General features: G+C 45.5%; 2 protein-coding genes across 3 annotated transcripts in view; both read left to right on the top strand.

Moving 5' to 3' along the window:
- Positions 1–3,945, top strand: part of THAP1 (THAP domain containing 1) — a 5,074-nt gene extending 1,129 nt beyond the window's left edge. Inside the window, exons 2-3 of the mRNA XM_021380650.1 lie at positions 137–332; positions 3,180–3,945. Coding sequence (XP_021236325.1) covers positions 137–332; positions 3,180–3,644 — 661 coding nt within the window. The 3' untranslated portion in view covers positions 3,645–3,945. The remainder of the gene's footprint in view (positions 1–136; positions 333–3,179) is intronic.
- LOC110390308 lies at positions 10,558–15,367 on the top strand. Of its 2 annotated transcripts, XM_021381563.1 has the most exons (3): positions 10,558–10,643; positions 13,275–14,884; positions 14,972–15,357. In XM_021381563.1, the coding sequence occupies exons 2-3, from the start codon at positions 13,612–13,614 to the stop codon at positions 14,986–14,988; spliced, it is 1,290 nt and encodes a 429-aa protein (XP_021237238.1). In that variant the 5' UTR covers positions 10,558–10,643; positions 13,275–13,611; the 3' UTR covers positions 14,989–15,357. The 2 variants fall into 2 exon arrangements, with proteins under 2 accessions (XP_021237238.1, XP_021237237.1); XM_021381562.1 differs by having other exon boundaries at positions 13,275–15,367.

Raw genomic sequence — 15,799 nt, 5'->3', positions numbered from 1 at the left:
CGCGTGAGGTTGGCTCTGCGGGCGGGGGGAGCTGCGTCTCGGGGCGGGCCGGGCACGGCGCGTGGGTGTGCGCGGCTGCGCCCCAGCCCCACGCAAAATGCGTTTGAGAAACGCTGAAAGTGCTTCTTGTTGCCAGGTTTCCTTTGACCAGGCCCGATCTGTGCAAGAAATGGGAGGCGGCGGTGAAAAGGAAAAACTTCAAGCCCACCAAGTACAGCAGCATCTGCTCGGAGCACTTCACGCCCGACTGCTTCAAGCGGGAGTGCAACAACAAGCTGCTGAAGGAAAACGCTGTGCCCACTATATTCTGTTACACTGAGCCCAGTGAAAAGGTAAACGCACACTGCTTACAGCCCGAGGTGCCAGAGTGCGCTGTGCGATGGCTGATGGTGCTCCCCCCAGTAAGGCCATTTGTCATCACTGCAATTCAATTACTGGTTCTTTCCTGACGTAATAACTGCAGGCTGACATTTGTATCCTGACATTAACTGCATTAGGTAGGGCTTTGGTCGTACGTGACCAGACAGCACCCAAAAAATTTGACAGATAATTCAGGTCCTTGCACCTTTTGAGGACTGACAGCCCATTCTTTCTCCTGTAAATAAGAAGACAGAGAGCCTACTGTGTTCTCTATTGCAGATTTGCAGAGGCTAGTATTAAATCATCAGTATAATGTTGTAGTTTCACATCAGGTGGTTTGTCCTAGTTAGCTGGGTCCTGAGCTGTTAAGTTGTGGCTATAGGTAGGACTATGCAGATATCCCTGTTAAAGACGCTGAAAAGTCCAGCCTCCTACAAAATAACATTAATTGCAAAATTGTATTATAATTCAGAGTACCACCTACTAGCCACTTTTCTTGATCTTCCAGAGTATACATTGGCTACCACTGATTACAGTATATAGAATGAGTGCCTCTCTGCTCAATATTGAACATATTAAGGCAGTTTACTTGTGTTCCCAAGCTAACATGAGCTCTTTCTCACAGGCTGGTCACCTATTAAGGCTGTGGTCTGTATTCTCCCGCACAGCACACAGTATTGGATTTGATGTAGAAATAAAAAAGGAACATCTAGAAAATGAAAAGTGGAAATAATAGACAAGAGACCATAGCACAAAGTGTAAAGTGAAGCGTGGACAATTTTCAGGTCTACTTCTTTGTGCTAAGTTCTGTTTGATAATGCTTTCCCACAATCTGAGCAATGCACTTCCTCTGTTACTTAAAATTGTTTGCAAAACTTGTTGCAGTGTGAAAGCTGAAGGTGTGTATAGGGAAATCTGCTAATGTGACATCAGTGCAGCTGGGGTAGTGTTGAGCCACATTCTCTGATTCATTGCAGTGCCTGGCTATATGAACACACAAAAGAGTGACTCCTTATGGAGAAGGAGTTGGCGCTGTTCCTATTTATCTCACAGCAACTTTCAATGTATCTTCAAGATGTTGGATAGCAGCAAAGAAGGATGGTATTTTTTTTTAATTGAATTTGTGCTGATTTTGAAAAAGAGCATTTTATCTTTTGCATTATGATTCTTGAAATACTTTCTGAATATTTTTTTTAGTTATGTCTTAGGAGAACCATTTATTGGATGTGAAAAGGAATAAGAATTCACTTGTGACATATGAGCGATATGAACGATCAGCTCTCTGTGATACACTGTGACAAGAGTAACACAGCATGTGCTGCGTAACTCGTGAATAAATGCCCCTGTGTGAATCCAGCTGTCTGGAAACAATGCAGTTTTTGCTTGTGCTTCCAACACGGGTGAAATTCTCTCTGCACATTATGTCTTTGGTTTTGCCATTTTCTTAGCAGAAAAATTTGAGAGTTATAGGTCAAACCTTTTAGAGTATTCGTATATGATTCAGATGGGCACACCTAGAGCATCCACTTCTTATAAGTGAGAACTGAGACTGGTAGTTGGCTGGTTTTGTACTTTAAAGTGATTAGTAATACCTGAGCACCAATGAAACTTCTCCTCAATACCAAATGCAGAATTGCATTCTCAGTTCCTGTGCCCAATGTAGTCTGTACAAGGATGGTATCTGGACCTCCCAAACTGAGTGTTGGTTTGTTCTTTATATTAAGTCAAGGAGCTTAATAATGTGATCTTCCAGTCTGATGAGGGGACAGCGGGTGTCTGTTGAAATTGACGTTGTAAATGTCTTCATGCTTTTATTTGTAGTAATAATATTGGAGGCAGGGAATTAAAAAAATTGGTTCCGATGTCTCTTTCACTGAGAGTTTCTTAGGCTTTTTTTTTAATTTTTTTTTTACCAGTAATATGCATTATGTGCACATTTCTGAATGAAGTATGTTCCTTTGGGGCAGAAAGAAACAGATCAAGTGATGAGAGGTATGCATTGTCCTGAGCCATGCAAGTGTCTGAACCTATCTAGAGCAGTATGGTGAAGTATGCAGTATGATGTGGGGCTGAGCTCACTTGGTGTTCTGCTGCTGCCAAGAGGGAGAACGGGGCTTCTCCATCCCATCTGCCAGCCACCCAGTCCTGTTTTCTCTCTCCTTCCATATGCCATCTCTCATTGCATGGCTTTGACTTTAATACGGGACAGAACTTGCTTTCAGTGATGGTGGAAGAGTGAATAGCTTTCTGTCATCTTAGCAAAATCCTATATTTAGGAAAGGGTTAATAGCAGAGCTGGGAGAGCTGTTTATTTTGGCTCATCGTATCTCTTGAAACCAACGCCTGCCCTAACACTGCTATGTTCCTGGTTAAATAGCTGACAGGTTCAATGTGTACATGCTAAGATTTAGTAGAAAGAAAAAGGGGAATGGGATGGCCTCAGAGAGCTACGCGGTCAGCGGAACTGTTTTTCACAGGACTGCATCCAGGATCCTCAGCTAATCCTGGATATCTATTTCACCTGTCCTCAAAAGTAAGAACAACTTCTGGGTTCTTCAGTTTCAGATTTGTTTGAGACATCAAGGATTTGAGTTTCAAAAGACATTGGAAACTAAGCTGCGTAAAATATCTCCAGTTTAGAAACCAGACAAAATGAGCCAGTTTTGAAAATTTAGGCTTTGGAATGTGTGGTGTTTTTTTTTTTTAATTGTTTTTTTAAATTTCAATCCTAGTTGTTTATATTGTAGTTGCCTGTAGTAATGGAGTAGTGTTGTAAAAATGCGAAGCATACAAATGTATTTTTTGTTTGTTTGTTTTAGGCTGAAGAATTTTCAGAGCAGCCAGAAGATCCGCTGCCACCTCCACCACCACCACCTCCACCTCCACCACCGCCACCACCGCCACCTGCAGCTCCCATGCTACCATCGTCTCCATCAGCTCCTCCTTTTCATTTATCTCAAATAGATGCTAGATTTGTAGATCCAAGTATTGGATTATTGATGCCTCCTCTCCAGACCCCTAGCAATCTTGCTGTTTTTTGTGATCACAATTATACTGTAGAAGATACAGTTCATCAGCGAAAAAGAATTCAGCAGCTAGAAGAACAAGTTGAAAAACTACGAAAGAAGCTCAAGACAGCGCAACAGCGATGCCGACGTCAGGAAAGACAAATTGAAAAACTGAGAGAGATTGTTCAGTTTCAGAAAGAAAAAGACATCCTGGCAGGAAAAGGCTATGTGATTCTGCCCAATGACTATTTTGAAGTCGTAGAAGTACCTGCATAAAAGACATGAGCATCCGTTTCCACTTTGCTAGGCTAAGAAGTTTAGTTTAAAAACTAAATGCTCTCTAATTCCGTGTGTGAGACTCTTCCAGAATCCTAAACCAGCAAATAAGCTGTCATACATAGGAGATCACATTTTTTCTTTGTTTTCATTTAAGTTTGATGTGTTTTTCATATAATGGAAATGTAAACATCTCAGAATTAGAATGCGCGTTTATTTTTTGAAATAGGTATTGCTTTACAGAAGGAAAGGATGCATGGTTAAATACACTTAAAATCTGTACTTTTTTTTCTCCTTTTAAGAATGGCTGTCTTATGCTTACATGGGATACAAAATGAATCTGGCTGAGAGTGAAGCTGGGGTTGTTTTACACTTACTACAAAACTTTCTCGAGGCATTTAATGTTTGCCAAGTTGGTCCCCACAAAATAGGTTTTTTTTAGGCCAGCTAACTGAGTACCTGCAAGTGCTGCCTTGTATAAAGAAAGATAAGATACATATATATATATATATATATATATATATATATTTCAGACTGGGAAAACTTCTAACCACCAGTTGTTATACCTTCAAAGCACTGCAAAAAGTCTAATTCCTGGATCCCTCTGGTGTGTAAATGAGCCTTTTCTTTTGAAGTAACATAGTCCAAAAATCATGTGGAGAGTGAGAAGGGGAGATTTCATTAGTATAGCTGACTAGAGCTATATGAGCTTTTGCTTTAAGGATTCTTACAGGCCCTGCTGAAATGCAGTGCTGCTCTGAACATGCATGTTGTCAGATTACTGGATCAGGAAGGTGGTGTACTGTTCAGGGTGACTGCTTTCTAAACTATCCTAATAATACACAGTCCCCAGTATACTGGAATATGCCACTCTCATAAGCACTGTAATGGGTAGAATGTTGTCCTTGTCTTTGAATCTTTTGGTCTTAATGCACACTTCAGCCAGCACAGGCTCATGAAAGGCAGGTTCTGCTTGACCGACTTAATCTCTATGACTAGATGACCTGCTTGGTGGATGAGGGAAAGGCTGTTCACATAGTCTGCCAAAGCATTTGACACTGTCTCCCACAGTATTCTGGGGAAGCTGGCAGCCCATGGCTTGGACAGGTACACTCGTTGCTGGGTAAAGAACTGGCTGGAGGGCTGGGACCAGAGAGTGGTGGTGAATGGAGTTAAATCCAGCTGGCGACCAGTCACGAGTGGTGTTCCCCAGGGGTTGGTGCTGGGGCCTGTCCTCTTCAGTATATTAATTGATGACCTTGATGAGGGCATTGAGAGCACCCTCAGTAAGTTTGCAGATGACACCAAGCTGGCAGGAAGTGTTGATCTGCCTGGGGGTAGAGAGGCCCTACAGAGAGATCTGGACAGGCTGGATCTCTGGGCTGAAGCCAGTGGGATGAGGTTCAACAAGACCAAGGGCCGGGTCCTGCACTTTGGCCACAAGAACCCCAAGCAACGCTACAGGCTTGGGGCAGAGTGGCTGGAAGACCGTGTGGAGGAAACGGACCTGGGGGTGTTGGTCGACACTTGGCTGAACATGAACCAGCAGTGTGCCCAGGTGGCCAAGAAGGCCCATGGCATCCTGGCTTGTATCAGAAATAGTGTTGCCAGTAGGAGTAGGGAAGTCATTGTCCCCCTATACTCAGCTCTGGTGAGGCCGCACCTCGAGTACTGTGTCCAGTTTTGGGCCCCTCACTGCCAGAAAGACATTGAGGCCCCGGAGCGTGTCCAGAGAAGGGCGACGAAGCTGGTGAGGGGTCTGGAGCACAGGCCTTATGGGGAGCAGCTGAGGGAACTGGGATTGTTCAGCCTGGAGAAGAGGAGGCTCAGAGGTGACCTTCTTGTTCTCTACAGTTCCCTGAAGGGAGCTTGTGGTGAGGTGAGGGTCGGCCTCTTCTCCCAGGCAACAGCAATAGGATGAGAGGGAATGGCCTCAAGTTGCGCCAGGGGAGGTTCAGGTTGGATATTAGGAAAAACTTCAGAAAGAGTGGTGAGTCACTGGCACAGGCTGCACAGGGAGGTGGTGGAGTCACCATCCCTGGAGGTGTTCAAGAACCGTGTGGATGCAGCACTGAGGGACATGGTTAGCGGGCAACACTGATGGTAGGTGGATGGTTGGACTAGATGGTCTTAGAGGTCTTTTCCAACCTTGGTGATTCTATGATTCTGTTATCTCAAAATGTGCATAGCTTCAGAAATGAAGAAATATTTTTTCCCTCATCTGGAGTGCTGGATGTTTGCTACTGTCTTTACAGCATACTACAATTTTCTTTCTACCCACCCTTCCCTTTTTTCAATTCCCCCAAAGTCATCCACCACTGGGCAGAAGTGGAATTGGACTTTGGGTGTTGCTTGGTGCTAGACTGGTTTTTAATATCTCAAATGCTGCTGTCTCTCCTTCAGCCTTATTAAGAGACTTTCTAAAAATTAATTTTGCATGACAAAGTAGTGCTGCAGTTTGCACTTATTGTCCAGTAATTTACTGAGTCAATGAACTCATTCAAAATCAGAGAATTACATCATACAGACTCTATTGTAGCTTTCACAGCTGAAATTCACAGATGTAAACAGACATGAGAAGAATGAGCTTTCTCTGTGTCGAACTTGTGTGTGGTGTGAAATCTAGCTCTGATGTTAATCAAGCCCTTTTCATGATGGCTTTAAAAAATTCCCGTAATATCCATTAGCATGACATTTTGAAATGTTTAGAGCCAGTCTGAATACTTCTGACCTCACTCATGCTGCATATCTACTTTCCCTGCTATTTCACATACTTAAATTGCTGACACATCCTTTTGTGTACATTTATTATTCTTAATTAAAAATAAAAAGCAAATGGTGTGTTAGTTTTTTAACTGCTCTCTCTCCTCTTTTCCCAGGACTTTGCCAAAACTGGATTTACAATTTTTAAATCTTTTCATGGACTAATTTCCTTGTTTAGATGCTGATCTTTTTTCCCCCACGCTGCTCATGAGTCTTGTTGTTGATACTTTTGATGCTTAAACTTGAAAAAGCTCAAATTCAGGAAGTGACTAGGAAAACGAGTTTAAAGTACTGTTGCTATGCACATGTGGCCATTTAGTGGATCATTTCCACTTTCTCTGAGAAATATCCCTGCCTTTCACTCTCCAGTAATCTTGTGGTTGGGGTGCTCCTGCCACCCTCTTCTGATTACAATGGGCTGTGTACTCACATCACCACCCTTTCTGTCTGCACTGGGTTTGGTGCTGGCTGCAGCCTTCTGCACTCACTAAGCAGCGTTCTTGGGTCATGGTGGAGAGACAGAGGAATATACACAGTATCAGACCTGACTCAAGAAAGGGGCCAGGAGCAGGGGATGGGTGGAAAGCCTCTTCTCAGGCTGCAGCGAGCGATTACCTTATTTCAGCTGCTTCTGCAAATATAAAGGTGCCTTCTTACTCTTAACTTTCAGCACTGTTGCTTCCACAATCTCCCTCTGCTTTTTGCTCTTGCTGCTGTGCTCAATGAGTTTTTTCTTCAAATATTTTCTTGAAAAATTTCTGAAATGCAACCCAATACAAGTAGTGGTAAGGTCACTTTCAGGCATACTGAGAGATGGCTGATCGCATGAGTAGTAACACTGCCCATGAGAGAACTCAGTGATCTTTCAGGCCCCTTCCAGCCTATGCCATTCTATGCCATGGCTGGTGCATACAGCTTTTTTGTTGATGAAGTTGGTCTAATGGGCTGACTTAGGCCTCAAGTAAATGTTGCTTTCACTTGCATGGTGATTACTAGTTGTCCAGTAGTATGAGGCTGAAGAGGAGGGTTTTTGTAAATAGAGGTACAATCTGTTCTGGCAATGGGCTTGAATTTCTCCTGTAGTCACTCTTCCCTCCCACCCCCCAGCCTTGTTTTTCCCTTCTTTTTAATGTTTTTTTTTTTCTTTTAATTTCTCTTATCTTTTTTCTTTTTTTTTTTTTAGCTCTGTAACTCTTGATGCTGCTGGAGGTAGGTGTGAACTCTGCTAGGCCTATGAGGACTGTCAATACCACCAAGTTATGAAATAGATGGTGCTGGATGCTTCTGTTCTTCGGGAAGGAATATGTGGGTTAAAGCTAGCTCAGGCCAGTTGCCCTCTTCCAAGTGCATTTTGTGAGTTGTGTAGCTCTTATATGAAGGCTGCTTAGGCAATTTGAGAACGCAGTGGCACAGCTGTGTACCTGAAACAAAGGTTGCCATCCAGTTCCCCTTGTGTTGAGATCTTTCCAGTTATCGCTGCAAAAGTTTGTGGTTATTCTTCACATTCTTCCATGTGTTTGTCATTCCTGCTCATCTCCTCTGAGCCTTCTTTCGCTGCCAGGGGTCTGTCAATCAGTCACACAGTCCCACACCATCTCTTTTCAGGACTGTCCTCACATGTCTTCTGCAGGAAGAACTGAGCTCTCTGTTGGCTTCAGGTGCTTTACAGTCTGGACCCATGGCTCAGAAAGGAAAGAATTTTCAGAGATGACACTTTTCTGTGAGAGAGAAAGTGACCTTGCTCTGGGCTTGAGAAATCCCAAAGCATCTGCCTGCATCTCAGGTTTCTGACAATAAACACAGGAGCTGGTTATGTGGAGAAGGAAGCTTCAGGATACCCAACGAGATGGCTCAGAACAGTGCTCCACTTCTTCCTTCTCTCTCTTCTTCTGTCAGCTTGATCAGATTCCTCATTCACTGTCACTGATGTCAATGCTGTCAGGTCAGCGGCAACCTGCACACAAAGGAAATCTGAGGGGAGGCTGAGCTGTTCCCAAGATGGCTGTCAGACACCACAGTGGAGGCTCCTGTTCTTAGTGGAGTACATGCCACGAAAACTCTCTGGCAAATATTTGTCTTTCTAGTATTTTAAGCTTGATCTGCACATGCAAGCTTGTCTCAAGTGTTCCTGAGCTGTCGTGGTGCTTTAAGGAGTGATTTTGTGGCATCTGTTTATCCAAGGGACTCTAGGAGCAATTGCTCGTAGTTTGTGTGTCCAGCATGTTGGGAAACCAAGCAGGTTCTGCTCTACAGCAGGGAAATTGTGTGGTTGCGGATAATGGGACAAATGTTTGTTTCCCAAAGTGAAGGTACTCACCTTGAGGAACTCTAGATATTTATAAGTAGTCCGTAAAAAAAAAAAAAAGTACAAACTACAATTGTAGTATCAGTGAAATTATTTTTCTTGAGACTGCCGTCAGCTGACAAAAACAGATTCCCTGGTGATAACTTTTCATGTACTTACATGTATATGTGTATGTGTATGCACATGTGTATGTATATTCATATGTATGTGTATATAAGGAATATTTTTAATCACAAATACTCAGTGAAGCTTATGATAATGTCATACTAAATCTCGCAGTGTCAACATATTGATGTCCATCAGTACTGACATTTACCTCATGGCCTGTCTAGTGAGCTTGTTATTACTTAAATTCTTTGATTAATGGTATGCCAGATTAACAACTCTGACATATATCTTCACTGATAATATGTAATTAAAATACTGCCTATGAATGGCGCTTTCTGTGTTGTTCTCAGTTCTGTATGACAAACTAGATTCCTGCACCAAATCAAAACTAGCCTCCACTGACACGTTTTACTACCTGAGTGAGAGGCTTGTGCATGCAGTAGATGGCAGTGGTCTTGCTTCTTTTTCACAGCGCAGTCACCACAAAGTCTTGTGAATAGGCTGCCTAGTCAAGCCATCATCTCTGTGATATGACTGTAGAAGTAAGGCTTCTCTCCCCACCAAAGAATCTCCCCACCCTCTCCATTGACGGCTCTCCCTACTAAAAAGTTAGGAACTTTTCATAATCACAGAATCATAGAATCATGGAATCATTAAGGTTGAAAAAAACCTCTAAGATCATCTAGTCCAACTGTCCACCCACTACCAGTGTTGCCTACTGACTATGTCCCTCAGTGCCACATCTGCACAGCTCTTGAACACCTCCAGAGATGGTGACTCCACCGCCTCCCTGGGCAGCCTATGCCAATGCCTCACCATTCTTTCTGAGAAGAAGCTGTTCCTAATACCCAACCTGAACCTCCCCTGGAGCAACATAAGGCCATTATCTCTTGTCCTAAATGTCAACTCATCTTCACTATCTTTTTCTAGTCTGCCTTGCCTTGCTCCTCTGCCAGGTTGCTATCCTCTCCTACCAAGATTTCTTTGGTCTGTTCTGTTAATACTGTCAGAACTTAAGCATTTGTGTTTGTTACCACATCTGCCTTTCCCTTCTTTTTTGCTCCTGAACATAGTAAAGAGAGATGTGACTGCTCAGTTACAGCTGTGGAGAGCTATAGGATTTTCGGGATGTGAGACATTAGCCTCTCACTACATGCTGGTAACTGATACTATTGCATACAGCAAAATGCGCAGGAGGTGAAAATGTCTTAGCCGACAACTGCTCTGGGTTAATGGATGAGTTTTGCCCAAGGAATGAGGAAGATTAGTTATTATTCCAGTGGATTTTACTCTCCTTCCTTTCAGTTCATATTGGTTTAGTTTTATTCTACTTTGGCTCACAACCTGTGTGTGACGGCCAGATCTGCAAACAAAAACGTCAGTTATGGGCAGGTGGAGCAGTGAGCTCAGGTGCATCCACTGGTCCTCAAAGGATCTGAGAGCCTTCTGGGCAGTGTGTTCAGCAGGGGCATAGCTTTTCTCATGCAGAAATCAATGCAGAAATGACACAAGCCTGACTATGAACATCCTGTGGGTCTGGGATTTTTTCTTTGTGTCACTGAGAATTGTGCCATTGGAAACCCCTCTGCGGTTCTTCCCATCAATGTCACTGGACATCCAACTGTGGCTTTTCTCATCAGCCCATGTAGAAGAGGGAGTACCAGGCAGCATCACTGTCTGAAGGAGGCATAGCCACATCATTCCCTGCTAACAAGTTGCAGAGTCAGGCACAGTTTCAGCTGTGACACAATGGGTGTTTGCTCATGATCTCACAAGGGGAAGGGTTCTGCCATGGCATGAGGACCTGCTGCGAGGAGATCAAGGTAAGGGAACAGCCCCTTCAGCGTTAAAGACTGTTTACCAGTGTCTGGCAGCATTTGCAGCCAAGTGGTCAACCTTGCTGCCCACAGAGGAACTGAACTCTGAAGTGCCCCTGTAGAGTGCTCCTTCAGTCTGTGTTTTGCTCCTTTCCACGCTGTTGGTGGTCTCAGACAGGCGTGCCACACTGAAAGTTTGCACAAGGAGTTGCCTCAGTGAGGACCAGCGTGGGTGATAAGTGCTGTCAGACAGTAGTGACAGCAGCCTGGTTTGTTTAGTTAGGGCTGAGGTAGTGAAAAGGCGTTTGGGGGCATGAGCAGAGCTTAGGATGGTGGCATTTGTTGCGCAGACCCTCCAGGAGCCATGACAAGCCATAGGCTGGTACTTGTCTTGCCAGCCAGCGCCCGTCCCCTGCCTGCCGCCCTTCCCTTGCAGAGCTGGCCCTGTTCCCTGCCTGGCTCTCCCAGCAGTGTGCAGAGCACCTGGCTGTGGCCCAGGAGTGGCCTCCTCCCAGGAAACCACACAGGCCTGCGCCCTGTGCTCCTGGTTGCTCCCCGCAGCTTTGTTTGTGCCAGAGCGGAGCCAGGCATGAGATAGCGTATCGTTAACCGGGTTAACTCCCCTGGATAGTCACAGACACCCCAGTAAGGCTGCTCAGGAAAACAGAGAATTCTGGCGCATGAGAAAAAAGCAACTCTTGTTTTTATATACTTTATAAGCAACACCAATTATGCTTTCTAGTAGGGTGCAACTGTAATCAGTTGGTGCTCATATTCAGCTGCTTTGGCTGAGTACGACAGTGTGTTAACATATTCCCAGGCTAATCATACTGCTCAGAACAGTTCTGCTGTAGACACAGGCCACGACGCATGGTAGCCTATTTATTTCTTCTACATTCAATACTATTGAACACCTCTTATGAAAAAGAAGACAACTAAAAAAATAAAAGTCACTGAAAATCTGTCCTTTCATCTGTGCCACTTGGAAGTTTAAGTGGGTTTTGCTTCTATGTATTCGTGAACACAACTGGGAAATGCTTTAACATATTGAGGAAATGTCTTGTGGTAGACTGTGCTGAATTTTGTGAGCATAGTCCCTTGTGAACAGGGCCTAGTGGCTTTCTGTGATAAGTTATTACAGGCAGGAAATTCTATATGTTACTGTGTATGAAAAATGGCTTCTGGATCTGCATTTATCCTTCTAAGTTGGGAATCTGATAGTGAACCAGCTAAAATGGAAGCTCAAACAGATGCTCTAAATGATAGCTCTACATATCCTCTTTGTTTCCTACCTGTGAACATTCCTGTTTAATCTTAAGGGATCTCAGGGTGGAATAAACCTTGTTCTTTATAAATTTGACATTAACCCAAATTGTACTGATTCATCATGGCAAGCAATCACGTTCCCATACCAGCTCAAACCATGAGGTGGGCTTTAGAACTGCAGTGGGCTGCGCTGGTCTCTGCTGTGATGTGACCTGAGGAGGACAGAACTGAGTTAGAAGGAGGTATTAAACACTCACAAACTCCTGCCACGCAGCTTCCCATGGAGAAGCTGGCATTATGGTCCTGGTTGGGGTATAACACTGTAACAGAGATGAAGCCTGGTCAGTTGGTTTGATGCTACCAGGGAAGCTTCTGCCTTTTAACCAGGGATGATTCAAAGAAAAATGCATGTACTTCATAGGAGCTGCCCCCTTTCAATAGAGTGTCCTGACTCTTATGCGGAAATTCCTGCTTTTCCAAATCCTTGACTGTAAATGAATTGAACTTCAGCATGTAGGAGAATTTTGTTGTGCCACAGCCTGCAAAAGATGAGCCTAGGCTGTTATCAGCCTGGGGACCAGACCTCCTTCTTCCTAGTCAAGGGCTGCAAGCATCAGATATCATACAGGAGATGGGTACCTCAAAGACTAGGCACCTCTTGCTCACAAGAGGACTAAACAGCCTGGATCCTGGCCTGAAGTTTCTTGTCACTTCCAGCGGCTCCAAGCTTAAGTGGACCTGGCCACTGGCCACCATTTGGAATCAGAGTGTTTCTAGGTGGAGCAGGCTTCTTTTCCCTTTGCAGTACTTCAGAAGCAGGTATATTCTCATTCAGTGGTCACCTAGAAAGCCAGGCATGTAAAATTCCAGCAATACAGTGCCCAGGTAAGGTGAGTATCCTGTATTCATAGGGAGTGCTGCTGATGAGTGGTTGGCACGGGAAGCTTCTGAAGAGCCCTCAACATGGAGGGAAGTGGTCAGAACAATCTGAATCAATCAGAGAGCCAACACCTTTGCACCCTAGCAGGGATTCAACATTTGCTTGTTCTTTGTATTTCTCTTGTCCTTTCCATTCTATTTTTGAAAGATAAAGATGAAGGAACAGGCACCTGCTCTGTGACACACAAAATTCAGCCCGAGTTTTGTGGGGCTGAATGTGGCTGAGACTTTTGGTGCTGATGCTGCTTAGTCTTTGAAAATAGTAGCTTTAGAAAAATGAAAATGTTTTATTGAAGCTCTGGATGGTAGAACAAATCATAATGTACAAAAACTTGGGACTGAAGGCTTGTGTTGATGAAGCACGATCCGATAAGGCTATTGTGTGCTTGCAGACTTCAGTACAGAATATGCAACTTTTTGTTTTCTTCACAGAAACGCAAGCCCTGATAAACATGCCAAAAATGCACATGATGGGGAATTTGTAGACTATGGAAATAATACAATCCAAGCAGCCAGCAAGAGGCATGCAGCAGGAGAGGAAAATGTGCAACATTTGTTTTTATTGAAAGATCAGGAAAATAAAAAGCCACAAGCTCCAGAACACCATTCAGTAACACAATAAAGCAAGAGACAAAAGAACACAAGCCTCCAAGCATTTACAGCAAACATTGCAGATTCATCTTTTAGACAGTTGGAGAATTACTGTCTGACGGTATCAAGATACTTTTCTAAAGCTAAGAAGGAATCTCCTTGTGAATCACATGTGGAGATGTGGATCTACAAAGCAAGCATGTCTCTTTACTCTGGAGATCATCATGTGCAAACGCCCTCAAACACAGGCAGGAGAAGAGCTGTTGGACCTATCCATATTCATCTCCACCAGGGCTTTCTACCTTCTAGTGAAGCACTTGGTTTCACTGTGCTGTCTTCAAGGGAACCTCCCACTCTGCCGCACCGGATACAGCAAAGCAAAGCACAGCAGCAGCTCCAAAACCGGGTTCGGTCGGCTACCATCATTCAGGCAGCATGGAGAGGCTACCAAGCTCGAAGAGAGCTGGATGAAATGAACAAAGCCGCTGTCAAGATTCAGGCAGTGTGGAGAGGCTACCAAGCTCGAAGAGAGCTGGATGAAATGAACACAGCCGCTGTCAAGATTCAGGCAGCTTATCGAGGCCATAGGATACGGCAGGCATTGCCCCTTGGGTTTTACAATTGCTTAAGAGATAAAAAGGCTGCACTGGGTGGAAAGAAGAAAGAAGAAGAGGGAGTTATGTCAGAGCTTGGAGTGCCTGGCACCCTGGAGTGCAACATGTTGTGTGAGGAAACCTCCCATGCACCAGCTGCTACCTCCAAAACTGAGAGTCCAGCAGCCTCTCGCAGGGACAGACATGGTCCAAGCTCTGATATTATTCCTGGGGCAGCCGTCTACAATCCAGAGGTTTATCTCATGCCCAGCAAAGCTGTGAACCATGAGGACAGTTTACTTGCCTTTGAGATTCTCCCAGCTGTGACGTCTGAACAGCAAGTCCAGAATGCTGCAGATCAAATTCAGGCTGCAGGGGGAGAGCACCAAAGCATAGAAGAGCTTGGTAAAATGGAAAAAACAGCTGAGAAAAAATCAGAGCAGAACCTGGTCTTAGCCTACAGTTGTCAACTCAAACAAAACCTTTGTGAAAATCATCACATTTCAGATATATGCAGTATCACTGGAGTGCTGAATTGGACTTCAAAGCCCAAAGACATGGTGCCATACCCCAAACAAAGCCTCACTGTGCAGATAGAAATGAAAAAGGGAGAAAAAGCATCTGACACTGAGAGTGAAGCCCCATCCATTAGGAAGGTTGATGTGCACACAGTGGTGAGGAACCTGCTGGGCTCCCAGCGGTGCCCCATCTCCCTCCACGTGTCCAGTCCCAGCGGAACCGTGGAGTGCTCTCACAGGGACATGGCCACGGGGCAGCTCCATGGGCTGTACGCTGTCAGAGGACTTGGGGGCTTGCAACCTGCTTATGTCTCCATCTGCATCAGAGTGGTGGAAGCAGGTAGGGAGGCAGGTGGGAGCTTGGCACGGTAGGAAAGCACCGAGGAGACCCAGCACTGAAACATCTCTTCTCATCCTGTCCTCACAGAGCTTGGCCGTGGCTGAAACTCTCGTCCTGGAGCAGCTCTGGCAGCATCCACCATGGGCTGCCATCAGCCCTTCACACAGACCTCCTGCTGCTGCCTGCCGTGGTCACATCTCTCAAGGCAAGCTCCAGTTGCTGTCACAAACCGGTCCAAGCAGAAGCGCAAGATACGTGCACGCTTTTAGAGCTCGTTACTTGGCCTGGGGTACTCTTAGGCAACGCTGCAGCTACAAGCCCATCGCTCTGGGAGTCAGTTTTCACACCACCACGCTGCTCTAGCAGCACGCCCAATAAACGCCGTGCAGCGGCCGTGCCCGTGTGCTGCGCTGCCGCGTCCCGCCTGGGAGCGGAGCTGGAGCGGCGCGGAACGGAACGGAGGGAGCCGAGCGTGGAGCGGGCGGGGAGAGAGGCCCGAGGGGAAGAGTCGCGTCCTGGGGGAGGGGAGGAAGCGGGGAAAGCGGCCGTCGTGCTGGGACGCTGCGGGGAAGGGCAAGGATGCCGCACTGTCTCCCAGGTAGTGCAGATGTCTGTGCTGCTCTGCCTCCCGCTGCCGCCTCCAGCCTCCTGGTGCTGGAGGCTCCAGCCGTACCCTGATGACAGGGGCAAGTTCCCTGACACCTGTGGGAGAGCAAAGGCGAACCCCTGAGAAGGTGCAAGCTTCATCCCAATGCTTCAGAAACTTCGTCATTGCAGGGAAGGAGCATTCACACTTCCCTCCCTCTCACAGGGTGCTGGAGAGGACGGCTGGATGAAGACTTGTAAACCCCGGGGAACTACAGGCCTGTCAGCCTGTCCTCAGTGCCAGGGAAGGCTATGGAGCAGATTGTCCTG

This window comes from Numida meleagris, chromosome Z (genome assembly GCF_002078875.1).
Source record: "Numida meleagris isolate 19003 breed g44 Domestic line chromosome Z, NumMel1.0, whole genome shotgun sequence".
Taxonomy (NCBI): Eukaryota; Metazoa; Chordata; class Aves; order Galliformes; family Numididae; genus Numida; species Numida meleagris.
Note: the sequence above shows the minus strand (reverse complement) of the source record. Positions and strands in the feature narration are given on the sequence as shown.